The sequence below is a fragment of the Rhipicephalus sanguineus genome, chromosome 7 (assembly GCF_013339695.2).
Source record: "Rhipicephalus sanguineus isolate Rsan-2018 chromosome 7, BIME_Rsan_1.4, whole genome shotgun sequence".
NCBI classification, from domain to species: Eukaryota; Metazoa; Arthropoda; class Arachnida; order Ixodida; family Ixodidae; genus Rhipicephalus; species Rhipicephalus sanguineus.
The window spans coordinates 24655845-24683651 of record NC_051182.1 but is presented as its reverse complement, the minus strand read 5'-3'; the positions used below and the strand labels follow the sequence as shown (position 1 = coordinate 24683651).

At 45.3% G+C, this 27807-nt stretch overlaps 1 protein-coding gene across 2 annotated transcripts; it reads left to right on the top strand.

Moving 5' to 3' along the window:
- The first annotated feature begins 42 nt into the window (after positions 1-42).
- On the top strand, positions 43-26851 carry LOC119399329 (manganese-dependent ADP-ribose/CDP-alcohol diphosphatase). Of its 2 annotated transcripts, XM_037666145.2 has the most exons (7): positions 43-231; positions 4182-4772; positions 5616-5678; positions 7903-8038; positions 13066-13343; positions 17017-17297; positions 24366-26851. In XM_037666145.2, exons 3-7 carry the CDS (start codon positions 5674-5676, stop codon positions 24743-24745), a joined length of 1080 nt encoding a protein of 359 aa, XP_037522073.1. In that variant the 5' UTR covers positions 43-231; positions 4182-4772; positions 5616-5673; the 3' UTR covers positions 24746-26851. The 2 variants fall into 2 exon arrangements, with proteins under 2 accessions (XP_037522073.1, XP_037522074.1); XM_037666146.2 differs by lacking the exon at positions 4182-4772.
- The last annotated feature ends 956 nt before the right edge of the window (positions 26852-27807 follow it).

The window sequence follows — 27807 nt, the reverse complement described above, 5'->3', positions numbered from 1 at the left end:
CATTTATCCCGTCGGGCCGTGCGCCGAGGTCGGCGGGTAGAGAGAGAGAGAGCGAGGAGGGCTTTGCCGCTGATCGCAGATAAAAGGGACTGACGGGCAAATATTTGATCGGTGTTCCGACAACACAGCGACGAAAATCCTCGTAGTCGCGCGGCCACAGCCACCCCGCCCCGGGCAGGCCCGCAAAAATTCGCTCAAGCCCGTCGTCGCGAAAAGCTCATCGAGGCTGAGGTGAGTTACCGGGCAGCGCTCGACGCTCTTTCATTCATTCATTCGTTGCGCACAGGATGACCGATTCTCGATTCGCATCAGACAGGCGTGACGCGGTGGCACGCAGCGAGGGGTCGTTTAACCCTTGTCGAGGTAATTGCAGCTATATTTGAAGACGAGGTCACGCGTCGTACTGGTTTGGCCGTATTAGTTTAGCGTATCGCGCGGCATCGGTGTTGGCTCCTTTCCAAACGAGGCCAATTAGGATTGACTTTCTCGTTCGCATTGGCGTATATATAGACGCTGTCGCATTGCGCCAGCGCGTGCCTCTTCGGCACGTGTGACCTTGAACTCGCTAATGGTTCGTTCCTAATTGCTAATCGCGGTCACGATTGTCGCATCTGATCAGATTACCTTCCTCTTTTGCTGAGAAGCGCTTTTGGCAGAGGTGTAGGAGCGTGGATGTTGGACGGAGTCGCTGGGTCATTTCGTTTCGGGAGACGCGGTTTTGATGAATATCTTAGATAATTAGCCGCGGTGTCCCCACTGACCGCGATTGAAATCGGTACCCTTGCGTTCGAGGTACACGCATGCGTGACAAAAATTTATTACGTGCGAGTTTCAAAGGGTTGCAACTTATCACAATGCCTTAATTGTTTGCCGCAGCACCCACAGATATACGTAACAAATTACATAAATAATGTACCGCCGTAAAACAGTGCTCACTAGACGCAGATCTGTAAGCTATGAATTTCCTTTGTGTACTGTCAACACAGTGCTGACAATAAAGATGTGACCCGCAGAGCTTATTAGACACAAGGGGGAAAAAAAAAGAGGAAAGATGAGGTGGTAACATGACACCCATGGACGCACCCTACTAGTGAACACGACTACTGGTCCTTAAGTGCGCTGGCTGTTTTTAGAGTGTCATTACTCGAGACTCCACATTGCATCACATTGGCATGCAGCTTAAAATAGTACAAGCGCAGTCAAGGATGTCGAAACCTTGCAGGTAGCTGCTCTCTGCGTTCGGTTCATTTTCTGTTGTGGATGGACCGTGCAGTGTCGTAGAAGTTAAACATTAAATTGCAGAGTAGGATAGCTTTTGTAGGCGGTCATTTGAGTGACACTGTGTGCTAATTGCATAAGTTTTTAAACGATGCTGATATTTTACTTGCATTGCTTGGTAGCTGAAACAAGACATGTTCTGGTTGGCTCTAACTTCTTTGCATATCAATTTGTTATTGTGCACATCAGGCAATTGCAGTTGCTGCATTGGCAATTCGATTTAGTTTGTTGCTGGCATTTGAAAACAGCCATTAAAAACAAAGCCATGTATTATAATTTTTTTGACGTACGAGCTGCGCTGCAGGTATTATGGGCTGAGTGAGTCGTGCTGTTGCGCATTCCCATTATGTCACGATGCAAATTTATGTGCATGTTTTGTGTATAGTTGACATGCTTTGTTCATAATGCTGTGCGACTATAGAAGCATTGTGTTTGCATGCTTGATCACTGCTCGGCAAACATTAGTTAACAAGGCCAGAGATAGCATTTGACTATTTTTTAAATACAGTTATTGCGCATCATGTAAGTAAATTAAAATAGCAGCGAACCAATAAGTAGGTTTATGCAAATATTCAAAGATGTAGAGTACTGAATCGAGTCCTCTCTTACTTGATTCGGCCTTCAAATATGTATTCTTATGGAGTAGCTGCTATTCATCAACATAATTTTTTTAGTCTATTTCAAAATCTAACCTATGCCCTAAATTAGCGTAACTGTACAGAATTGATACACGCTTCATCCCCATGGGCATAGCTTAGGCATAAAACATAAGCACATACATGAAGTGCACCCGACGATGTCTCTGAGGAAGTTGTACTTTAATGACAGTACAAAAGTCATTCACACTCTAAGAAGAGTTCTGTGCATGCCAAGATTTTGCCTATGTGGTCCTGCTTTGTGCTTTTAATGCTAAAATTACAAATACTAGGTTTCGAACACTATTTTGTATTGTACAAATGGGTGTTTGATATTCCAAGATTATTCTATCCACCTCTGTCACTACTTAATTAGGTCTCGAAAATCACCTATTTGCATACCCCTATTTAGAAAAGATGTTTCAGCACTATTAAAGTCGAAACTACGCAGTCATTTCAAACCCTGTCGCAAACTGAAAATGCCTACAATTGCTAGGCTATTTTCTCGGGCATTAACGTTGGAGTTCCCTCCTGGTTCTTGCGGCAGGTAAGTTAGTGCTTTGCGCATGCGTACAAAAGGCCTGTTCTGCCGTATTGGGTGCAAAGCAAAAGGTGGGAACCAACTTTTTGACTCCAGATTCCAGAAGGTGTGTGAATGAAATATGAATGAAAGAGTCTCGCATTTTAAGTGTGGCCGCCTTTCTGTGTATGCGCAATAAAATGTGTACATTTTTGAGCTGGATTTCTTGCTTCTTACAACTGTGCTGGCTTTGAGCTGTGCCTTTAAGCATATGCAGCTGGTTTTGTGCATGGCCTAAAAAAATTGGGGCATGCAGTGGTCACTTGTAGGCAGTCATGTTGAAAATTCATGGCTATAACTCCTCTCTAATCCACGCTTCATCTTACCGATCCAGTCTTCAAACAGAACTGCTAGATCTAGGTTCTTGGCATCGAGCTTTAATTCAGATTCTCGCTGTTTATTGCAGTTGGTTAGAAAAGACCTCTTCAAAAATAACTCTGTCCTTCAGCTTATGCTGCCGGAGCACCCAATTAAGTTAGTTGTCATATGGAGCAGGTGAAAAAGGAACCACTGTTGGGGACGAATCGATGATCCCAACTGCAGACTCTCTTCGGTAGAATGGTTAAATTTCTTACCATTCTATAGCGTTTATGCAGCTACGTAAGACTTATCAGTGGAAATAGGGAATTTGTTCATGCGTTTGACCTAACCTTACATCATACAGTTGTGCGAATTTGTCTAAATTTTGCTCCTGTTAACAAAAGTGTTTTTTTGCATGACAATAAAGCTTATTGGTAGCATCTGCTGTACCAATATGAGTAACGTAGAAGACAAAGGTGGTGCTAGGTGATCCGGCAAAAGCGTGAAAGTTCGTAATAGCCAACTTGACTCTTGAATCTGTAGAACAGTATGTATATCTAGGACAGATATCAACAGGGAAGCCTTTTGAGCTGAAGGAAATCCACCGAAGAATTGGGACTGGCTGGTCACAGGCAACTTGCTGCTGTCACATTATCAACTCGTCACAGGCAACTTGCTGCTGTCACTAAAGCTTAAAGTGTACAACCATTGTATTTTGCCAGTTCTAACGTACAGGTCAGAAACTTCGAGATGGCAGTGAAACTCGAGAGAAGTTAAGAACAACGCAGCATGCGATGAAACGAATAATGATAGTAGCACTAAAACATAGGAAGACAGCAGAGTGGACCATAGGCATACATAGTGAAATAGCGCAAAAAAACACAGGGACACAGGCAAGAGAGACGATACAGGTGCCGATACCCCTGTTGGATCGGAGGACTGGGCAGGTCACATTTTGAGGCTAGATGACCAATGGTCAATCAGAGCATTGGAATGGATACCAAGAGATGGGAGGTGGGGCTGAGGATGCCAGAAGGTTAGATGGAGCAATAAAATTAAGAAATTTGTGGCTAGTGCAGGACAGGATGGTGGGAAAGGCCTTCATTGTTAACTGGACATCAGATGTGCTGCTGCTGATGATGATGATTGGTACCATACTGTGTGCTTTGCACCAAACCAGCTGCAGATGCTGTAACAGTAATGCAAGGGTTGTGTGGTCACATGACTGCGGATCGAAGTTGCATGAAGAGTGTTTGCCTGCTACGCTTCCTGTATCCAGTGTACCGCTTGGCTTCCAGCAGTGCTTCTTTAGCATGACAGAGAGAGAGACAGAAAAAAGGCTCTTTTCACAGCCCGGGCGGGAACTTTTTTTTTCTTGGCATTTCCAGAGTACCAGCAACACAGCTTCCACCTCCCCATCCACTGCCGAGCACACAACAACAAAAAGTTTCAGCAGATCGTCTCGTTCCGCAGCACGCCTCTGCCAGGAAAAAACGGACGTTCCACGACTATCGCTCAACGATCCTGCAGGCAGCTGTTTTTTGTTTTTTTTTCGAAGCCCTCTCCTCTTCGTCGAGCCCCCGATAAGTAGGGAGGCTAGCCGCAGACGCGGCACCACACCTCCGTCACGTGTTCGTCACGCAGCGTCAACGCTCTCGCAAAAGATGCGTGACACAACGGACAGTGATCCGTTTCGAGCGGTTCGTGTTCCGCTCGCCGAGATGTCCTCGGACGTCAGCTGTTGCCAGTGTCGACGAAACAAAGAATGCAGCGCCCTTCTTCCAGCCGGCTGATAACACCGTATCCTCCTGCGAAGCTTGTCTTCTCTTCAACCCTGACGTTCTCAAAAAGCGAGAAAGGCTGATGAGTGCTCTTGAGGAGGAGTGCTTGCTTGAGTGTCCTAGATTTGAGGCAAAGGGTTGTAGATAGCCTAGTAATGTGGTGGGGGGCCAGACAACCCTGGAGGCTTGTCGAGAAAGGTAAATATACGTCGGGTGGCATCTCGCATGCCTGGGCAGATGCTGCCGACTCTTTTGATTTTGTCAACTCCCCTTTTTAAGTGCCGTCTCTCAGTGCAGAACCTTGCTATAACGAACACCATTGCAACGAATAAATCTAGAAGGTCTCTTGCCAATATTGACAGGTAATAAATACATGTTCGTAACTTGTATCCGATGTAGACATGGCTATATCGAAGTTGGATTTGGTATCGTTATAGCATGGTTCACCTCTGCTTGCTGTACACCACACCTGTGTGGCCTTCTGGTAATTTTCATTTGTAAAAGGAACCTTGAAACAAAACTCTACGAAAGTATGAGACAGCAGTTGTAATAACCACACAAAAAAAGCTGTCATAATCGAGTTGTTGCAACTTTGCACTAGCTGCTTATCAGTTAGCATTTAATTGATCATTACATCACATTATAGTACAAGTACACTAACTGGAAAGTATTGAAAAATTGCTTTGGCCTCGTCAGTGTGTACCACTCTTTCTTCAAACTGCTAGGTGTACATTGGTGCTGGTACACTTTATCTGCTTAGCATTAATTAGTACAATAAGTTTGACTAGGTGGCTGCTATAGAGATATGTCTTTGCTAGTGCACTAATTAGTGTTTTAATTAGCAGCTAGGACATTATCAGCATGCAAGCATTGGTGCATCACACCTTTTTCATTATTCCCGTGAAGGCAGTCTTTTGGCGAGCCGCTTTTGCTGTCTCATTTCTTCTAAAGAAGTCTTGTTTCAAGGTTTTCTTAATGTACTGTAGGCCGTATCAATAGTAGCCTCACATTTTCGATCAAGCGAGCACCGTTCTTTTTCAGGCCCTACATTCTGCGCTTGCTCGGACTCCTGCCATCCATTCAGAGCATCAGATTCAAGATGAGGTGAGCGAGAAATCGGCATGGAGCTACAATCTGTGCAATTTATTTCCAAAGCACTTAGAAGTAGCGTATTTGTGTCATCCTACAATGCTTTGGAAAATGATAGGCATAACACTAAGAGATCAGAAGACGGCATAATGGCTCGGGGAACAAACAGGGGCAGCGGATATTCTAGTTGACAGTAAGCAAAAAAAAAAAAAAAAGTTGACCCGCATGGGCCACGTGATGCGGTGAGTGTACAGAATAAGGCCTTCAAAAGTGTGCTGGTCACATGCGTATTTGTGTGCACTGTTCTCCAATACACTCAAACCTCGTTATAACGAAAACGGATATAACGAATTATCGGTTATAACGAAGTAAATGAAGAATAGTCTTGTCATAGCTACAGTGTTGGGAATAAACATTATAATGAATTTTCTGATATAATGAAGTTATTTTCGTGGCAGATGTGACTTTGTTCTAATGAGGTTTGAGTGTAGTTGATGCTCGGTCGATCGTGGTCTTGTCTGCGATCAGCCGTTGCTGATATGGCAGTCTCGTCTTTTATCGAGGTGACTTGTCATTTCACGTTGCCACATTTCATTGCGGCCTGGGTATGATCGCACGACCGTCGTCGTTGCCTGTAGCAACTGAAGAGTTGCGCTGCCGAGCACGTGGATAAAGGTCCAATACCCGGCATGGAAGAAGGAAATAGTTAGGGGGGAGCGTTGCGGAATGCGATAGAAAGAAAGAAGCGAAGAAAAGCAGTACGTCGGGCATCGAGACCCAAAGCTTTGCTTGCCCCCATTTTCCTGATAGCACTGGGGCTCCTGAATTATTTTTCTTTTTGATTATTAGGGTTGTTTACCACTGTTAATAGATTGCCTACTAAGTATGCTTGGCATTTACAAGCCTGTCACTTAATGGAAATTGTGGTATGTATGGTATTATACTACAGAAACAAAAAAAAAAGCAAGCTACCATCATAACTAGATATATATGCCAATCTAATCCACACACTTTCAGGAGTTCAAGGAGGCTTTTTAAGTCACTGCCTGACATCTGTCCAAGGCTTTAGAAAAGTTAATTGATTGGATATAATGCAGTTACATCAGATTTCACTACTGTGATTAATTGATGCCAGCATCTGCTGTATATTTTAATGGTCTTCCAGGTGCTTGGGCATTCCTTAGTTGTAAATGATTCTGTTTCAGATTTATGGGCACCACAATGTTGAGCTTTTACACAAACGATGGCATCACTAGAATGTCGCTTCTGTGCGTGGACACTGTTTTGCCAGCCACTGTCCGAATGACACCCTTTGAATATTTACCCAGCCACTGTTGCCACGTAGCTCTGGCTGGTGACATCTGCCACACCTTATCACCAGAGCACAAAGAGATAAGATTACCACTCCAGCACGTGGACGAGGATAAAAACATTTTTCTCGGCAGAGTGGGTTGCTGGGGTTGCCTGTGGTTCGTACTTGCAGGATTTGACAAGCACGTCTTAAATTGGGAGGTCAAATAAAAGCTCGAAACAAACACAATATTTTGTTGTTTGTGAGTTGTGTAGAATGTTACAACTTGGCTACAGGTAACTTCCATGTTCATTCGCCTGCTGTGTTATCAGACAGTTCTAAAACATTTCTTTTTTTTTTACCTGTTTTAGATCTTGGCAGCATTATCGGTACACGAGTCATTCTGCATTCAGTATTCGATGAAGTAACCTCACGCTCCTGTACGTTTTGTAATAAATCCTGCTACTTTTTTGTATTAATTCCTTCAGTCTGTGATTCTTGCACACGGTTTAACAAAAACTATAACATTTGGCTTTTGTTTCGTCTCCTTGGGCTGAATCCTTTGATGCAAAATTAACAAAGTTACTAAGCAACGTTTTCAGTCTACATTCAGTGTTTCTTTTTAGTGCCCCTTTAAGGCTTAAGCCGGCGTGGTAGCCCATTAGTTACGATGCTTGGCTGCTGACTCTTAAGACGAAGGTTTTATCCCAGCTGTGCTGGTTGCATTTTGATGGAGGGAAAATGCTAGATGCTCATGTACTGTGTAATGTCAGTGGACGTTAAGGAACCCCAGGTAAGTGAAGTAATTTGGAGCCCTCCAGTATAAGTGTCTCTCATAGCCCGAGTCGCTTTTGGACGTTAAACCACATTGACCAATCAAACCAATGTTTCAGGCTCATGCTATATGCAGAAAGCTTGTTCTTTAGTTGCCTTAACTCTTCCCCACAGCAACGTCACTTCATCAGCTGAGAAGCCTCTCCTGACCTTTGGCGTCTTGACCGACGTCCAATATGCCGACTGTGATGACAAGCCAGCCGGCTATGACCCATCACTCATTCGCTACTACAGAAACGCCCTGAACCAGGTATTGCTTTTCTTTCTTTTCTTTTTTTTTCTGTAGAGGGGGGCGGGGCTATTGACATTTGTTCAATATTAGTTGAGGCACTTTCTGGCAGGTTCACCGTAACATCACTAGCAACAGCTAATTGCTGTGACTGAAAATAAGAGATCGTGCTGTTTTTGTGAGTGTTAACCAGTGGAGTTGGTTGCTTGGAGGGTAGCAAAGTTCAAGCTAGACATCAACTCACTCGCGAATGTTCAACTTGCCGTAACTTTTGTTCGAATGGGTTAAGAACATCCATTCTTCTTCTATAGCGTACAGTTCTTGTTTCAGATTATTGTGATATGTTGACTTTTTGTGTAACTCTCTGGAAAAAATCTCGCTCACGAAAAGGCACGTGAAAAACATTTCCACTTCACATGCTGTGTTGGTTACGCACATACCACTTTACCATGTCTTTATATTGGGAGATTACATGCTGGTACCTTTGACTGACAGGATCAGTTTTTTAGATGAGACAGATTTAAAAAAAAAATTTGAACATTGCAGCACATGCTGCATTTACCAGCATATATGCATTTACCATATTTTATCATCTTGTGGCTGGTGCAGCATAGCCTCAGTCACTTTTGCGCCATTAAAGCCAGCTTAACTATACTGCATCTTCATTGGTGTCTGCACCAAAAGGGTGTTTCTCAATACTTTCCTCAACTGACTTGTTGCCACGACACTATACTGGCATTTCGTCGCACCTCCACTCCTAGAAGAAGCCGCAAGCCATCTTATCTCTCTTATCGGACGTGCTTTGAGGGTGTTGCCGGCGCCTTTCGTGTCGTGTCCGTGGGTGTGTCTGCGATTACCCAGATTCCGTTGCCAAAAGAAGGCGCGATAACGATGCTGCAGCTGTCCCGCTTTTCAGAGCTCCCCGCATGGCGTGACTGCGAACGCGCCAGAAACAACACTGATAAGCGACCGCGGATCCTTTCGCGGAAGTTCTGCGTTGACTGTCGCACGTGCCAACGAGTGTGATCAGCTGATTGTGGCTGCCTGCAAACAAACGTGAAGGGTTCTCCGGGTTTGTTTAGGCTGGCCGGAAAACATTTAAAGCTCACATCTGTTCTTTTTCTTTGCAAAGGAACACATGCACAAAATAAGAGTGCTCCCTTGCTTCTGGCAGTTGGGAGTAGACAGAGCTTACCAATGCTACCCGAGGCAAAGAGAGAGAGTTATTTTTGCAGTGAAGCTTACTTCCTGCTGGAGGCATGCAAAGAGAATTTTTCGTTTCTCTTCACATTCATGCCATAATTTACTTGGATTGAGCAGACTTTCAGTTGATGACCGGAGATTAAAAAAAAAAACTGTTCACACTTCTGCTGGCGGCTTGCTTGTCTGATGACAAAGCACGTTGTTTTCTTTGGGAGCACATGCGTGCTTGATAGTTTCCTTTAGGCCAGACGCACGACACCGGAACTCTCGAGTAATGGTTAACAATGCCAGTGTCCTTTGTGTGAGTCGTGTCGCAGAGTGACAAGTTGTTTGCGAAAGTGAGAGTGCTCTAGTTTTCCCCCATTGTTCTGTCATGGCAGCTGGCACTTTGAGATGCTGCGCTAAAAGGCAACACTACGCATCAGCTAAGTTTGTAATAATAAAGCGCATTTAGCGGCGCTTTGTACGAGTGCAATAAATCGGGCATTATACCGACACCATCATTTTTGCTGCTGTAAATAAGTTTTCGTTTTTGATTTGAGGATTGTGAGCTTCATGGTTATCGCACAGTTGGCACAACCGTTTGCCTTACACAAGTACGTTGGTCCACACGTTAGTGTCTTGCAAAACCCCAGTTGATTGTTTGGAGTTGTTCGACGCTCCAGTTGCCGCTTGCAGTGCTGAAGAAATGTTTTTTTCTTCCTCGTAATTCCTGGGGCCAGTACTTGTGCATGTGCAATGAGCCGCTGATTAACATATCTATTTAAAAAACAGAACACTTCACATGTGTAATTGAACCCAAAGCCTAGGTGATTTTTTTTTTTTTTTACTCTGACCTTTATGAAAAGCCAGACAGGGCCATTCTGCAACATTAACTCAGTGGCATCAGCAGTGCTGTGAAATCAATGTAATGTAACTTCTATCCTGCTAATTTTCTTGCGTCACTTGTGTTGTCTGCTGTCCTGCAATTTTCTTTCCTTGGAAACAGCTCTGCTGTTCTTTTAAGCTAGTATTTATTTGCTCAATGCTCAATATTTGTACGCCATGGTCTGCTTAACTCTTTTTCTTGTCTATATCAAATAGCCCAATTTAATTTCACCGATGAGTCTTTCTGTATCGCGTCCGTGTGTCTGTCTGTAAAGAGCGTACGCTTGGGCATGTTGGTAATCCATGTTTCACTTTTTGAGTGCACAAATGAACAAGGGCGAAAAGTAATGGGGACACAGTGGTGTACACAGCGATGCGGACACAGCACTGTGTCCGTGTCGCTTTTCGTCCTTGTTCATTTGTGCGCTCAAAAAGTGAAATGTGTCTGTAGTTTTCCATTCCATTGCCGCTGCTTGAACCTTAGCTTTTTCTCTGGCTTCCTTGTTGTCTTTCATATTTCCTTACCGTGACGCTGGTGTGACAATGCAGTCAAGGTGTTAGTTAAGGGGTTGACCCCTTCATTGGTTGAAATTGTGCCGAGCAAAACAAGCAACACTTGCAAGATAGCTGTGAGCACTGTGGCCACTCGTCTAGTCTACGGGGGAAACATGTTTGCACTTGACACACACACCATCATAATCAAGATTTCAGCGTAACCACTGGTGCTTGCTTAGATCTAGAATGTGCACTGCCATTTGCGTCACGTATGCTAGCCGATTAGCAGTAGCTTTTGAAGAGCTTTCGACAGATGAAAGCACGTCTTTCACTGAGCATCTGTTATACTACCGTGAAAAACACTTGCTGAGAAATCACTCAAAATCTCCTGTGGGAGTTGTGTGAGTGATGCGCAAGTGTAAAGTTTTATTGTAGGTTGCAGCCTTCCTATAGGACATTACCGTATTTTCTCGCATATAACCTGCCCCAAAAGTTGAAAAAAATCTCCTGTGGGTCTCGGCGGCAATCTTTCACCGCGAAAGAAAAACTCGAGATTATAGCTGCTGCGGAAGAAATCGGGGCAGGGTTCTGTTTGGTGTCGCAGAAGTTCGTGGTATGCCCGTGTCACTGGGACGCACATAACCCACGAGCCGCTTCGCCCTCCTCAGTATTTTGCCAGCGTCCGTGGTGTGCCCGTGTCACTGGGGCGCGACCCACGAGCCGCTTCGCGCTTCTCAGTCTGGCAACTGACGCAGTGAAAGCGCGCCTCGCTGACCACCGCACCGACCTCGTGATCATACCCGGTGGCATGACTTCCATGCTACAGCCACTAGACGTGTGCCTCAATAAGCCGTTCAAGGCGCATGTGAAGCGGCTGTATGCCGAGTGGATGGCCGACGGCCTTTACGCCCTCATACCGACGGGGCGCGTGTGGAGGCCAGACATTGCGCTGCTGTGCCAGTGGATCGTGGATGCGTGGGGGGAGATTCCGGCCAACATGGTGCGCAAGAGCTTCAAAAAGTGCACCATCAGCAATTGCTCGGATGGCACCGAAGACGATTGCGTCTTCGAGAGTGGCAACGAAGCCTCGGACGGCAGCAGCGACAGCGGCAAGTCTGGCGATGATTGAAGGAACGGGAATCGGCGCCGTCAACGTTGTGGCGATCGCTTCAAAATAAAGTTCTTTTGTAAACGAGATTGTGACTGTGCAGTTGTGACTTCCCAAAACAGTTTTTTAAGCTAAGCATGCGTGTTCTACGCGAGGATTTTTTTCTTTTTTTTGGGGAGTTCAAAGTTAGGGGTGCGGGTTATATGCGAGAAAATAGGGTATTTTCAGGTCTTATTGGCACGGTGTCTTGATCTTCTTTCTAGCATTACTCAATGCCTGAAATGGTCCTATGGAAGGTGCATACCGCGACCACTGGAACGCGTATTTGGCATAAAACGTTTCAAATTTGGAATTTGGCCAATGTGTACTATCCTCAATGTTCCACTACATCAAAATTCAATGAAGCCTTCATGGAAAGCGTTCTCCATTTTTTTGCACAGCGGGTACAGCGCATTCATGTGACTAATATATTCACACTCTGCAAGCGTGGGCATGTACCCAGTGGTTAAGATATTTGCGTTCAGAGCGTATGGTCCTGGGTTCAAACCCTGCACTGCCAAAAAAAATTATTTTGTTCTATACATTTATTTTTTTTAGAGGGATGGCCATATTACATGAAAAGAGGTTTGGATGGAGCGGCAGTTTTCTAATTGAGTTGGCATAAAAATGGCTAAGCATTTAAAGAGGCCTTGCAACACTTTTAAAAGTAATCATCGAATGACTTCTTTAGTTTATTGTCATATGAACCGACTGCCACAAAAATTTTTAGAATCCGCCACGTACTTGCAGAGTTACCAGGGTTTGTCGCACACTTTAAGCGCTTTCCTTTCGTACCAGTGAAGCACGCTCGAACTACACAGGGGGTGATGACAAAGGGGCAAGAAGATACGTCCGTTCGTCAGCGCACGTCATGATGTTGAGCACTTTCTTCTCTTTTTGTTTTTCTTTCCGCAACTTTTAGTGTGATCGTGAGCATGTACACATGTGGGCATGTAGCCACTTCACTTGACGGCTACAATAACTATAGATATGCAGCTCACGATCCTCAAATCAGCCAGTGGCCATGGACTTTGTCTCTATGATGCAGTCATTTTGGATTATGGCATCATTTACCAAGAAAAGAGCGAGCGATTTCTTGCTGACTTTGGGAATTAATTGTGAATTCCAGGCAACGTGCTGCGCCATAATGTTTGGCTCACGTGTTCTCAGGAGCCTCGATAGGCATCAGGCCATGCTCAAAAAGTGTTGCAAAGCCCCTTTAAAACAAACAAGTGCATGCAAGGTCTGTCGGTATGTTGGTACAAGTAGAGCGTACCAGTCGCACGAATCACTCTGCCATTGGCTTGCTTACCATTCACTTTGCGGTGCTTGGCAGGTGGAGCGTGCCTATGCCCACTGGAGCCGCGTTCCGGGTGTGAGCCTGGTACTGCAGCTCGGGGACCTGATTGACTTTCACAACGCGGGCTGTGGCCGTGGCCTGGACCGCGTGCTGGCCACCTTGGCCAACGACGGCTCCCTGCCCACCTACCACACGCTGGGCAACCACGAGCTCTACAACTGCACCAGGCGCGACCTGGTGCGCCGCTACGTCTGCCCGCGCCTGCTGCCCAACTGGACACCTCCCGCAACGGACGACCCCGTCTTCTACTACAGGTGAAGCACTAAGGTGTTTTTTAGCCGAGTGCTTACGGTCTGCTTTGTCCAGACTGGGTATTCTAAGAGATTGCAACATGGCCTCTCCATAAGGACACTATACTCGAGGCTGTGCAGTTTCTGTAGCTATGCAGTCAATGCTACGGAGCCAGGGCTCGTGTGCAATAGCGTCTCTGTATATAGCTTTCAAACAGAGACTATGCACTCTAACATTCAAACTGAGTAAAGTGTCGAGATTTCTAACGCGAAAACTTTTCATGTGAGGTGCCACAGAGAATTTCTGCCCAGCACGTACGTCATGCAGTGTTGCCTTGTGAAGAATAAAATAAATTACCAGCGAAAGAAATAGGAACTGCAGGCCCATTAATTACCACAAATGGGTTTTAAGGGCACCATTGCAACAAGTTTTAAGCAGGTGAGCAATATTTTTAACAGCGAAGCTGTTAACGCTAGAGGTAAAACGTCTGCCCGACTGCAAGAAACCCTCCACACCTTTGCCTAACAACAACCAAGCCACAGCTGTGCACCACCTGGGTTTAACTTCACCTAACCACGCATGCGTCGAGGAGCAGCCTTTGCCAAGCCGCTCCCACTGACAGAGACAGTTCGTGCAGCCGCCGCGCCGAGCTCCACCACAGCTGGTGCGACGTCAGCACTGTCGTTTAGCAACTGCGTGTACGTCATAGCTTCTATAAGTGTAGGTGCGCTCCGCCGTGTTTAAGCAGTGTGTAGCCACTGCTTTACCGAAGAATGTGCGCACGGTCAAGAAAGCCACCGCTTACCGCGAGTCTCGCTGTGCTGCGCATCAAGAGCGTAACCGTTTACGGTGATTGGATCCCACCTACATGGCCCATGAAACGGCTACGAAGCAGCAACGACAAGCGGACCCGGACTCTGCTCGATGAGAGCGCAAGGCAGAAGTGGCAAGAAAGCGGACTATGCGAAGTTTGCCCGGCATGGCGTGAGCCGAGTACGAGTGACGAAAGGCCCACACTTCTACTGGGGGTGGCAGAGCCAGGTTGGCATGAGAGTTTCTGGCACTGGAGTTTGAACATTCTTGCAAGGTCTGTGACAAGCCGTGGTTCGACTCTACTCTGTCTATGCTAAGCTCGGTTCAGTGCAATGAGAATCGTGCGAAAGGCTTGCAAGTACTGCGCGTCATCTTCTCTGAAGAGAGTGAACACGGTGAAATGCGATTGTGTATGACTTAGATTGGAACGACCGAGAAAAGGCCTAGCATCAGCGAAGTTAAGCCTAGCATTGACCAAGGAAAGATATAGCATCAGCCAAGAAAACCACATTAAGTCCCTAAGATCTACCTGCTTCACTGTTTTTTAAGCTTTACACAGCTAGCGTAAACTTTTTTTTTTTGTAGCTGCTCTCAGTTACCAGCCACACTGCTAGCACCTAAAATTATGTGGATGTTCTGTCAATAAACCGATTTACCAGACTTTTTTTGTTCCAATGCATACAGTCAAACACAGGTATATTGAACTCGAAGGGGATCGCGAATCAGTTCGATATATGAAAAATTCAGTATAAAAAAATACCGGCCCCGAGACCTTACCAGTGGCGGACGATCACCTACAATCGGCGCATTCAAGAATGACAACTAATGCCGCACACGCGGCATTAGTTGTCAAAAAGAGGTTTTAATTGTGCGAAAAAAAAATCGCTTATCTTGGCCTGCTTCTTTGTCTTCGAAATGAATTTGAAGACGCTGGCCTCGATCTTGTCGAGGCTGTCCAGCTGCGACAGCCGGGTTCCCTCCATGTCGCCACTTGAGCTGTCGGCCTGGGCATCTTGGGTCCCTGCGACCGCAGCTACAATGTCCACGTCAGCGAGGCTCACAACAGCCCGAACATTGCAGTCCGCTTCCACGAAATCGTCCGCAGACACTTTCGGGTGGAACGACAGCCGGCAAGAGGGACGACAACTCGCGGAACGCGCCGTCTGCGCGCTCGTCGTCGCCGTCTTCACCGCGGTTTCCGCAAGTTTCGCCGTCACGAAGCCTGCCTTCCGGAAGCAGTTGGCCACTGTGTCTGTCTTCACGTCTTGCCAGGTGCCTGTCACCATTTGAATGGCACCAAGCAGGTCAACCTTCAGCTCGATGCCCATGCAGAGGTTGACCAGCAGCCTATCAAGGAGTCGCCTCCTGTAGCCCACCTTGAAGGACTTGATGATGCCCTGGTCGAGCGGTTGCAGCTTCGCTGTCGTGTTGGCCGGCAGAAACTTCAGCTCGATGTTTTTGAGCTCGCAGGTGAGCATGCACGCAAAAGAGGAATGCGGTGGTATGCGACAACTCACGGAAATGAACTCCGCCAACAAAGCACTCGCGATCAGTGGCGATGGCGGCAATGGCTACCCGGGCTACCTGCGAGGGCAGCAGCGATGTACGAAAGGCGCGAGCTGTGGTTGGCTGAGCAAATACGAAAGGTGTGGGCTGTGGTTGGCTGATCAAAACTCGCAAAACAGCAACAAAAAAAAAAAGAAAGAAAGAAAAGGCGAAAGGAGGAGGCCGCCGGCTCCTTCATTCCTGCTCTCCAAGCCGACGGTAACGCGGAGAAAGCGTGAGAAAGAGAGAGAGAGAGAAAAAAAAGAAAAAAAATGCTGTGCCGCAAGTTGGAGAACGCACCTAACAGGAGTACAGTCCGAGCCCTCTCGCCCTCACGTTGTTCGAGTGTTTTGGGTGTCGGCTGAGGCGCGGGGCACAGCGAGTGCCAAAGCGCACCTTTCAGCTCACGCGGCGTTAGATATATCCGACGGCGGGTAAAAATACAGTTCAATATAAATGTGCAAATTTCTACACTTTTACAAAGGATTTCGATATAGCCGAAAATTCGATATCTGTGGGTTCGATGTATCCGTGTTCGACTGTAGTGGTGACCGAAATTCGCGACACCGTAACAGGCTTTTCTGTTCTTAATGTGCATGCAATGCCACAAAACAAAATGTGGCTGCCATAAACGGAGGTGTCGTAATTCGGGTTGTTGCCTTGTTTTTCAAATGTTTTTGAACCGTAGCTCTTTTGTTTTTGTGGCGTTTGATGGTTTTCAATGTTGTTGGTTCATTGCACTTAAGTGGAAAGCAAGTTGTTCGGTTCCGCAAACTTGGTAGCGTTGGCATTGCACCACTCTGGGCAATTCCCATGGATTTGATGAGAAGCCACAGTGGAAAAATAGGCGCAAGTGCTTCGCTTAACCCTTATTACCACAGTGCATTGGACATGCGTTTCTCTTGTCTTTGCGCGCCATACGGGAGCCATGAAGGGGGCTTTGCTTGCGAGTCATCAAATTGTAGTCACCGGATCTCTGGTTCAACAAAACTAATTCTTTCTGTCATTGAAATTGGCTTTTGTTTTTTTTGTACTACCGTATTATTTGAGCATTCTCGTGGCACTTTGTGTGTAAAAGGAATCTTTTGGTGACTACACATTGCATAGAAGGTCTAACTCCAATTTAACGAAGTTCTGATATAACGGAGTAAATTGGCGACTTTACTGTCTTCCCTATATTGAGATTTAACTGTATTGCTTAAATGATGGCAGGCATTGGCTAACTCTAGGTTTACTGTTGACTGCATGCCGTTAGTGCTGCAACATTATCTTCACTGGATCTCACTGAAACCATTCAGCTCTCTACAATTTCTTTCTTTTTTTTTTATTGTCATGTAGCTTTAGCCCCGTGCCGGGCATCAAGCTCATTTCCCTGGACTGCTTCGAGGAGAGTGTGCTTGGTCGCGATCCGTCGGAGCCGCGTTGGCAGCAGGCAGCGGAGCTGTTGACCAGGGTGCACGGCTCGTCGGACCCGCCGGCGTGGGAGTGGCCGGATGCACTTTCCGGACTGGACAAGAGGTTCATTGACTCCAATGGAGCTCTGAGTGAGACGCAGTTGCAGTGGCTGGACGCTGAATTGGCAGAGTCGGATGCAGCAGGCGATGTGGTCATTGTCTTTGGTAAGTTGCAGTTTGTGCTAGCAATGTTTCCCCACTGTTTTAAGCTGGTTGAAAGCGCTCGTCTTTGTCTTTTATGTGTCCGTTGTCCTACTTTGTGCTGCACCTCGTTATCAATATGTGTTTCACAAACGTGGCCACTTGCCCTTCTGCTGTTCAGAAACCACAAATAACGTCTTAATTCCCGTGCTTAATTGTCTGTCGTGCGTTTCATTAGTTGTGTATAAATACAGAAAAGGAGCCCCTTGGACAATCCGCCTCTTTCATTTTCCTGTGCTGCCCTCTGCCGTTTTGGTAGGGGCCAGGAGAACCGGTATCGCCAGAAGCAAAGCCTCCGAGATGGAGAGATGTTTTCCGCTAGGGCAGAGCGCATACACAAGGGCATCGTGCAAAAGCCGGATTCCCCTTCTTTCGTGATTTCAGTAGCATTCAGGCACGGTTGCATGTCACTTCTGCTTATTCGAAAGTGCAATATTTTATTGACATCAAGACTATACATTTGTGGTAGGAGCTCTTCATTTTCATAACTACATAGTTGCATTTTGACCACTATTTTATAAAATGTAACTTCATTGACCCTGTGTACCATTTATTTGCTTGTGTCAAAAAAATGGCTGTAGACATTATTCCACAACATCCAGCCATATGACTGCCCTTATTTTTGCATTACGTATCGAGTGAAATAATATTCAGTGCTTTCGAGAGCATTTTCTGCATGAGATCTTTGATGGAAGCATTTATCTAGCTCTTCATAACAACTCCATTCAGGCGTTTGAGTGCAAAATACAACTTGTTTCTCCAACGTACTCTAGTATGTGAAATTAGCTGCTCCAAGGTGCTCTTAAATGCAAAATTGCCGGCTCCAAACTGAAAATTCCGCTGCTCTAAAAATTGTTCCAAATCGGAACTCCTTGGCAGCTTCACTGAAATCAGGTTGGCGAAAATAAGTGCTGCATGACGAGCTCGCACTGGATCGCAAATGGCATCAGTTGTGATGTCCACCTCGCTAGGCCTACCATGCACATCGATGGAGCAGTCAGTGAAGGCGTGCTGTCGTGGCTTTTTATTTTATTTATTTATTTACACAGTTCCTGCAACGCCGTAGTGGCATTACTGCAGGGGGGTATACATAGGAAGTCAATATTGTTGGTAACATTTCTACGATAAGACACCAAACATAGTGAAAAATTGAATTATAACAACATATAACAATTAAAATCAAAAATATTTTAGTACAATATGGCACATGACAAACAGGTACAAAAAGAGAAATACTTGTCACAATTTCACAACGATGAGAAAAAAGCACTGTTGTCACTCAAGTTCACTATACCTTCGGGAAGTTCATTCCAGTCTCTAATTGTTTTTAAAAAGGAGTTGGCAAAAGTAGTGGTTTTGAATGCGTATTCTCGTATTTTATGTGAGTGTTGGCATCCTGTGGAACGATATGTTGGTGCTAGTAGGTATTCCGACTTATTAATTCCTGTTAGGTTATAATACATACTATGCAGAAGTTTTAATCGAAGTTTCCGTCTTCTAGATTTTAGAGTTTCCCAACCCAATGTGGCCTTTATTTCTGACATACTAGCGAATGGGTCGTAGTTGTTGCTGACGAAACGGGCTGCCTGGTTTTGGACTTTTTCTATAGTTTTTGCAAGATACTTTTGAGCCGGGTCCCAGATAACACAAGCATATTCAAGTATAGACCTTACATGAAGGAAGTAAAGAGTTTCTTTCACCTCTTTTGTTGCACAATGAAAGTTTCTACGAATAAAAAACAACATTCTACTAGCCTTTAAGATCATTTGGTCTATGTGTCTGTTCCAATGGAATGATTCTGTCAAGTAAATTCCTAAATATTTACACTCAGGCACTTTTTTGACTGCCTCGCCATTAATACTGTATGTGCACTGGATTTCTGAAATGTTCTTTGCAAAGCTCATGTGGTTGCACTTCGATATATTTAAGCACATATTCCACGTGGAGCACCAATGTGTTACCGTGTTTAAGTCATCTTGCAATAATTCAGTGTCTGCGATTGAAGTAATGTGACGGTAGATGATGCAATCGTCTGTGAATAATTTTATGCAAGATTTTATGTTATCTGCTATATCATTTATATAAACCAAAAATAACAGCGGACCTAGAACGCTACCTTGTGGCACGCCTGAAGTCACGTTTACATATGAAGACGTTTTAGAATTTAAAACAACACACTGTTTACGACCACTTAAGTAATTCCGGAGCCAGGTTTGCAGCTTAGCATTAATATTCAATGAAGCCAATGATGCTTGTCGCTCATGGAGGCACACTTTTATTGACTGTGTTCTTAAAAAATGAAACAGTGTTTTGCAAGGCTGTTGTTGTTCTTGTAGTTCTTGACGAGGATACAAAGTCTTCTGAGCGTACATACTAAAACACAGGATCTGGGTGGAGCCTAGGCACTGCTCGCTTATTCATCCTGTGTGTGCAGAATTTTTGATATGCTGGATCATGCTGCGCTGCTCATTGGATTGAATGTTGAATTGTACCATGTGTTTAGTGCTTGTATACAGTTGATTTTAAGCTTGCTGAAACTGCGTGCAGTTACTACGGCGGTATCGGCACAGTATCGCCCATGTCCAGCTGTGCTAACATTTCCGATTGCATTATAAGCCATCCACAATGGTGTACGACTTTGCACTGCGGTGACCAAAAGTTTGCAGTTTATATTAGAGCTGTGCGAATAGCAAAATATTGGATGCGAAGCAAATTCAAATATTGAAGTGTGAGTGCGAATCGAATCGAATATTTTTCGAATATTTCTTGAATATTTTTTGAATATTTTTCTAATACTTTGAAGTGAAATTGCAGAAAAAAAAGTTGGAGAGGATTCCTAAGCATATTCTTATGAGATAGCAACATGAAAGTGTTTCTTTTCGCTAGGTTGATGAAGCACTGGTGGGGTGGTGTTTCATAGTTGTCTTATCAAGAATGAGGCAAAAGTAGAGGCCGAATTCTATTTATGTACATAATTCGGTGAAACCAAAGTGTTGCCGACAACACTTTACACGTGATAGGCAAAGATGCCATTTCCTCAGCCTCTCCTCCTCTTTCAACTTCTGTGGAAGCCCAACTGATGTGGCGGACAAAAGTGTGCTCCCTTCAAGTCTGGAGTTCCAGATCTGCCTCGTACACGTCGATATTCAAGAACATCTGAAATTTTGGATGCTAAAAAGCTTCGGCGTCCGATTTTTTGGACTTCCTGCCCAAAGGTCCAAAACAGCATTAATTGAGCCCCCACCTCTGCCACATCTTTCATCTCCATGTTGGAACCAACGTTTTCTTGAGTTGATACATTTGCGACGGTAGTGGGGGGGGCTTGAAAGGCAGCTTTGCCGCGATACGGGGGTGTGATGAGGTGAAGCATATTGAAAATCTAGGGACCACTTCTATTCGGACAATGACTGTGTCTTGGCTAAGTTCGACTAATGGAGCTTGAAAGACAACTTTGCCGCAATACGAGAGTGTAATGAGGAGAAGCATATTGAAAATCTGTAGGGGTAACTTTCAATCTGACGTTAACTGTATTTGTCTTTGGGAAGTTCGAATTGTTTGAATAGTAAAATTCAAGTGCGAATCGAATCGAATAGCAAACACTATTCGAAAAATATTCGAAATTTCGAATATTCGCACACCCCTAGTTTACATATATGCAGCTGCTATGACTAAGCAGTGCTGTGGGTGCCATGACCGCAAGCACTTGCACATCCAGCCAGTCACATGTACATGGCTTAGTGAAACTGGTGTCACATCAAAAGTCTTTCTGGAAATGACCTCGGCTTGCCATGTTCACATTGGGTGAACCCGCAGGAGTTTCCGGCACACATCAACATGTGTAGTCTGACCAATTTGACTGACACTGATGTGGAGCACTGTGCGCTGAAATGAAATTGAGAGTTCGAGGGAAACCCGTCTGGTCGGGCTGAAACATGATGGGGAAAAAAAGGAAGTACACCGACCAAACAAAAGTTCATAAGAAACGACGTTTCAGCTTCCATACGGAAGCCTTGTTCACAATGGGGCCAAATGAAGCATCTCACTATGTAGGGTTTCAGCATGTGATGCAAGCACCGCGCGTAGAATGAGGGAAGGTTTCCATCATTACAATTCAATGTGTGCCCTGTAGATTGTATCTCAAGCGACTCAACATGCAGGCGTGGTTTTGAGTTTCTTTCTTTCCCAGTAATATTGCATTCATCTAGTCTATGGTGTGATAAGTCATAGCAGCATGCTCTGCCAGTGCATTAGACGCCACTTTCTTCTTTTCCACATCACTCTGATGCGGGTGCAGGCGCTGTCTAAAGTTGCCCCTCTCCCCGATGTAAACACTTTCGCAATTCGCACAGGGGATCTTGTACACAACGCCAGGAAAGGCTTCCTTTGGAAGCTTATTCTTCCCACTTACAAGAGCGTGCCTTAACTTGCGTACAGTCACGTAGGCAACTTCAACGTCGTAACTACGCAGAATGCGTTGTAATGTTTCGCTTATCCCGGGCACATAAGGAACACGAGTGCATTTCTTCTGTGTGACACTGGCAGGCTGGGAGGGAGCAGACAAACTATGTTCCACGGCATTAATGAATGCTGGCGGTTAACCTCCTGAACTGTCTTCACAGCAGCGGTCAGGTCTTCGGGATTCATGCAAATGCGATTCGCACGGCCTAACATGGAGGCAACCACTGACCTCTTATGAGTGTCAGGATCAACGGACCGGAAGTTCAGGTACCTGCCAGTATGTGTGCCTTTTCTGTAAACTCTGAAGGATAGTGCTCCGTTGTTCCTTTTAACGAGAACATCCAAAAAAAAAGGTAGCCTCTGGTCAGCTTCCAATTTCACGGCGAAGTGAATGGAGTTTGCTTGATTGTTTAGATGTGTCTTCAATGCTCCTAAAGCAGAGCACCTGATGACACAAAAACAATTGTCAACATAACGTAGGAGAATTCTCGGTGATGGGCTGAAAGAAGTGAGAGCTTGATTTTCAGATTTGCAGCAGTGACCGAGACAGAGGCACCCATAGGTGCACCGTGAACTTGCTTGTAGATGACCTTATCGAAACGGAATGCAGAATGAATAGGGCGCAGACAGGAGCGCCATCGAAAGACGAAGGCGAGGATGGTTGTTGGTGCTCGTGCTTGCTCCGTTTCGGGCTCCTAGTCGCTTCACCTGTGCTAGTTCTTAAATAAATGCATCAGCGACTCAATGCGAAACGTGTACCATCAAGAAGTAGGCGTTGGCCCAGCAGAAAATTGCAGGGGGTGTCAGAACCCCCTCAACCCCCCCTTAGCTACGGCCCTGGTTGCGAGTGAGCCGAACGTAAGTGCGGCGTAAGTGCAGCTCACTCACCTGCTGAAACCTATATACAGTTGAACACTTAAATTTGTGTGGCCTCATTGTGAACGAGGCTTCCGTATGGAAGCCGAAACATTGTTTCTTTTAAACTTTTATTTGATCTGTGTGCTTACTGTGCACAGCTGTGTTCCAATGCATATGTCTGGTTGGGGCTTAGACGCTGCCTGGAGTATGCACTGCAAGGCCTTTCTTTCTCTCTACTAAAATGCAGCAAATATTGTGGCTCTGTCGCACGTCTTTCCAGTAGCACGCAGTGCTGTTGCCAAGGGGCATTTCAAAACTCTTGCGGGGTTCTGATTGCACAGCAGCTGACAGAGCAAACAAACACGTGTATCGGCTTTTCCCACGTGTGTGCATCTGCACTGTAGTCTGCTACTGAGCGAAAACTCGAAAACTGGTACCTGCTGCCATGTGGATCTGATCATTCTTGGCTCATTGCGTGCCGTGCTTCACTCACTCTGCTTGCACGTCTGTGCCAGAAAGCTTGCTGTACCACACGTGAGAGTGTTCCTCGTATGCGCTCCATTTCTGACCATGCATGGGTGTGTGATTATCTTGTTGAGCCGGTATGGTTACAGTGAGCTTCCTGCAAGCGACAGTGTGCCTGCAGTGCACTAGCAGTCCTACACAAAAAGGTGGCAATGAACAGCAATGAAGCAGGTTTAGGTTGTGACCTAATGAAAGCATGCAGTACCCTAACAACAGCTCTATGCTTGCTGTACCGTACATGTGCATTTGCTGTGGTAGTGCCGATGCAGTGAGGTTTTTCGACAGCCGCGCTACTCCCGATCAGGCATGAATGTGGTGAGCACCTTGTGTAACCAGCTCTGCAACATGTCATCCTTCACTTGTCCCTGTTTTTTAAGCGTTGTTTTTATTCTTTCACCCTGCAACATGAGCTGCTTTTGTTTCCACTAAGTGACACACACTTGAAAGCGGCCCCGTACAAGGAGGTGATAGCAAAAGGCAGCATGTTTAGATTGTCACCTAATAAAAACATGCTTACAGTAGTGCTAAGCCAAACACTGTGCTGAGCTGATAGCTGAAAATGCTTATTGTTATAGGTTTGTGAGCAATAAGTCATACAGTCGCCGACCATTTATTTGGACACTGAAAATTCCGACATGCTCGTTTATCCGGACACCTTTGCAGCACCACCACCTGTCTCATTTAAGTAATGTAACTCTCGATTTAAAATTCAGGCGTCCCACAGTGCACTGTTCGTTTTTTCCGATTCCACCTGGCTGGTCGGGTGCGATGTCAAATGCCATGATAAGCTGTCAGCGATGTTTACAATATTTTTGCTATGTTGCCAGCACTGTAAGGTTGCACTGGCTATGTGTTAATGGTAAAATCCACGCAGAACTTGCAATTGTCGATCTCGAAGTCTTTGTTTGTTGGCCATTGCGTAATGGTTGTCTTTTGGCTTTAGCCAGTCAAATATTCATGAAATAGCTACTACGGTCAAACCACAGGCCAAGCCAAGCCACACTCTGAGTCAGCGTGGTGTGGCGCGAATGGCGTGAATGCTGGTAGGCATTAGTCAAGCCACTATGGCTTGTCCATGCCTGCGAATGCATTCCACACTGGGAGATTCGTTCGGCGTTTTGTCACAACTGCATTTTTTAAGCACTGGTATACTTAAAGTGTAATTGTAATTAATGACTGTTGTACTTTCAGGCCATCTGGCTATATCTCCCGCAAGTGCCAACGCCGACTGCCTCCTGTGGAACTACAGGGACGTAATGGACTTGTTCGAGGCACACCCGTGCGTGGCTCTCTACCTGTGCGGGCATACACACCGCTGCGGCTACGCCACGGATGCCCGAGGCACACACTACATGGCACTGGCGGGAATCATCGAGACCGAGCCCGAGAGTGTGGCATTCTCCACGGTCTCTGTCTTTCACGACCGGATAGAAGTCGTCGGCTCTGGTCGCGAGGAAAGCCGGACTCTCGCGATCCGTTTGTCCGAACCTGTGGCTGTGGAGGATGCCGAAGAAGAGCTTTTGGCCGCTCCCACCGTTGCGTCTCCGCTGGCCGTTCGAGTGGCGGTGTGAAGCCTGCGTCGGTGTGTCTGTCCGCAGAGTGCTCGGCCTGTGGACTTGTATAGTGGATTGCCTTGGCTTGCCCGCAAGGGAATTGGGAAAAATCGACGGATGAGGATGAGTGAGGCAGGGCTTTCATTCACTGGCAACCACGCTTTGTGTGCGAGCGCTTGCACACATGAGCTGGTGCTAGCTTCGCCTTCCTCTTCCAAGTACAGGAAATTTTCTGCATCCTGGCTGCATGTTTTTTGTTCCAGTTTCTTTTACGTAGCCAAGAAAAATGAGCATACTTAGCCTCTCCAGTCTGTAGTGTTCCGTGCAAGAAATAACAAGAGCTATCTGCACTTGCGAGCAATTTGGATTGCACTCTTGAACCTTCACGTGCCTTTAAACCTCTCCCATCGTATTTTCTTTTTTTCTTAAGAAAACGCCACCTTCACAGTCCTCGAACTACCGTGCATTTGTGAAATTTTTAATGATGTGAGGGTGTTGCCTATGTCTGGGTTGCATGTGCACTGGTAAATACTGATGAGCATCGAGGAGTGTTCACACATAAAAGTTCCTCTGCACATTCATATTGAACGTGATACAGTACACATGCACCTTTTCATAGGCCTTGGTTGCTAGTAGTATCTGTAAGCCGGTATGCTACAAGCAAATTGTAATCGATGGAGTAGGGGACAGATCACTTCTGTAGTACCATGAATGAATTCAACATGCCTTCTTTGTTCCAGCGCACTTTATAAAGTCCACGATTTTGAAGTTTTTAAAACTGTCGCCCCATCACAATTTAAAGATGTTCATACATGGGCGCTGATTGTAAAGACCTTTCAATTGGAAATGTAGTTTTACAGTGGAAAATAAGTGCATTTTTTGTGCTAAAGTCCCAACTTCAAGTTGATATTTTCTTTCTAGTAGCTGTATATAGGTATTGAGCCAATTGTGCTAGCTTAAAATTTTTACGGCGCTGGTCTTGTACTGTTTTAATTCTTTAGTACATCATACTAACCTGGACATTCATTTTGGTTTTCCATTTCATTGCGTTTTATTTTTTTCGCAGGTTAGCTAAATTTACTATAATTCAATAAGCTGCGTAGGAATCAGTCCATGCCCTATGCAGCGAGAGCAAAATCAATTATTGTGTTGGACTTCGTTGTTGTGTGAAGTCTTTATATTTAATATATGTGCCAATAACGCTGCAAGTTCCTGTGCACTGTTGCTCGTCGAGACAACGCATGCACATTGCACAACCAAATGTATTTATGCACCGTGCGCAGCATTTCGTGCTGTGCACATTTTGAGATTTTTAACACGTTCAGTGTCTTGCTTGTCACGTTTAGTACTTTCTTGTACGTTCTGATTGTGTTTTGGTCACTGGGTGTTTTGGTTTAGGGGCAGAGTGCTAGATTCTGCTAGTGCTATCTTGTCCGAAACCAAGAAATGAATTGTGTAAGTCTGTGCAGTGTGCGTTCACATTTGCCGCACTATGTACAATCTCACAAAAGTTTGAAAGACATGGAATTGGCAGCGAAGTGCGAATCCTGCTAAGCTTGCAGCATCAGATTCAAAACTTTCAGTCTGTTGTACTGAAAGTTTTTGGGCCTTGCGCAATTATTTTAGCTGAAGAGTGGAAATTCACATTTTGTTATGGATCCCGTGTCTCTCAAACTCGTGTTTGGTTGTACGAAGGCTGGTAATGTTAAAAGTATGTTGATGTTATGTCGGATATGTTTGACAGAGGTCTTGTTGTACGATGGCTTCATTTTTGAAGTCATGGGAGCAAACTGTTTAAATTGTCACCATCATTGCCATTTACTTCGCACTACTGTTTCTACTTGCATACTGGGTTATTTGCATATTTCCAAGGAGACTATGTGTTTTGTCATTTACCTTGCATTTTATGCCAAAAACATTGCACACGTGTGCATGTTCACTTTGTGGCAGTGTGTTGCCTTGTTATTTATTGCATCGATTCATCTTTTGAATGTGTTAGGGCAATGTAAGTTTCTCTTGCATTTCTTTTTGTGCAATGTAACGTTAAAAGCACGAATCTCAGCATACGTGGTTTAGCAGTATTCCTTGTTATGGATTTAGTCTAATAAAAGTTCATACAAGGGCTGCAGATCTCTCTTTCTTCTTTCACATAACCATGTACTATCAGTGTCAAATGAAACCTGAACAGCGGCAAGCGTTCTCAATGGTTTAGTGTGCTCCCTCCAGTCATCACCATGGACAGGCGCGCACTTCTGGCTTGGCAGCATTGCGCATATGTGTGCCTGTTCATGGTGATGACTGGATGGCATACACTATACCAGTCTAGAGCACGCATCTGCAACGGATGGATGGATGCTACGAGCGTCCCCTTTATAACGGGGCGGTGGCAAGTGTGCCACCTGGCTCAACAAAAAAATCTCTTTCCTTTAGCTATTTCTCAGCCCAGTTCTCTGCCCTTGACGGCAGACTGACCTTATTTTTTTTTCCAAAATTTATTTTTGTCCTTTCTCTCTAATTTTATGCCACCAATACTCTAACAGTCTCATACTTATTTCAATCGCGGGTGTGTTCAGCTTTCCATTGTTGTCCCTAAAACCCAAGGCTTCATGTAGGCTCGTGCCCAAACGTACACCTGGGTGGATATCTCCACATTCGATCAGAACATGCTCCGCAGTTTCCTTATCTTCCCCACAGCATGTGCATTGTTCTTCTTCTTTACTGAATCTCGCTTTATAACTACCCGCTCTAAGGCAACCCGATCTCGCTTCAAACAGTAAAGCGCTTCCCCTTGAATTATCGTAAAATACCTCCCTCTTTATTTCATTTTTGCCCTTTCGGTAGTTACTCCAAGTCGGTTTTTTCTCCATGGCTACCGTCCAGTAAATCCTCTCCGGCTCTCTGACTTTTCGCTTAACGCTCTTTGTTGACATACTGCTTACACTACCAGCCGTATATTTTACTAGTGAGCCTCCTAGTTCTTTTTCTCCACTGTGTGTCCACGCTCTTCCTATACAAATAACGGAACACCTTCTCTGCTCATCTACTATCTTTCATATTCCTTAGCCTTTCTTCGAACCTTA

Bases quoted from the DNA above. Each gene is read 5' to 3' on its own strand.
- LOC119399329 (XM_037666146.2), top strand. The intron at 8,039-13,065 runs GTATTGCTTTTC...GGTGCTTGGCAG, and splicing joins ACAGAAACGCCCTGAACCAG to GTGGAGCGTGCCTATGCCCA. The intron at 17,298-24,365 runs GTAAGTTGCAGT...TTGTACTTTCAG, and splicing joins CGATGTGGTCATTGTCTTTG to GCCATCTGGCTATATCTCCC.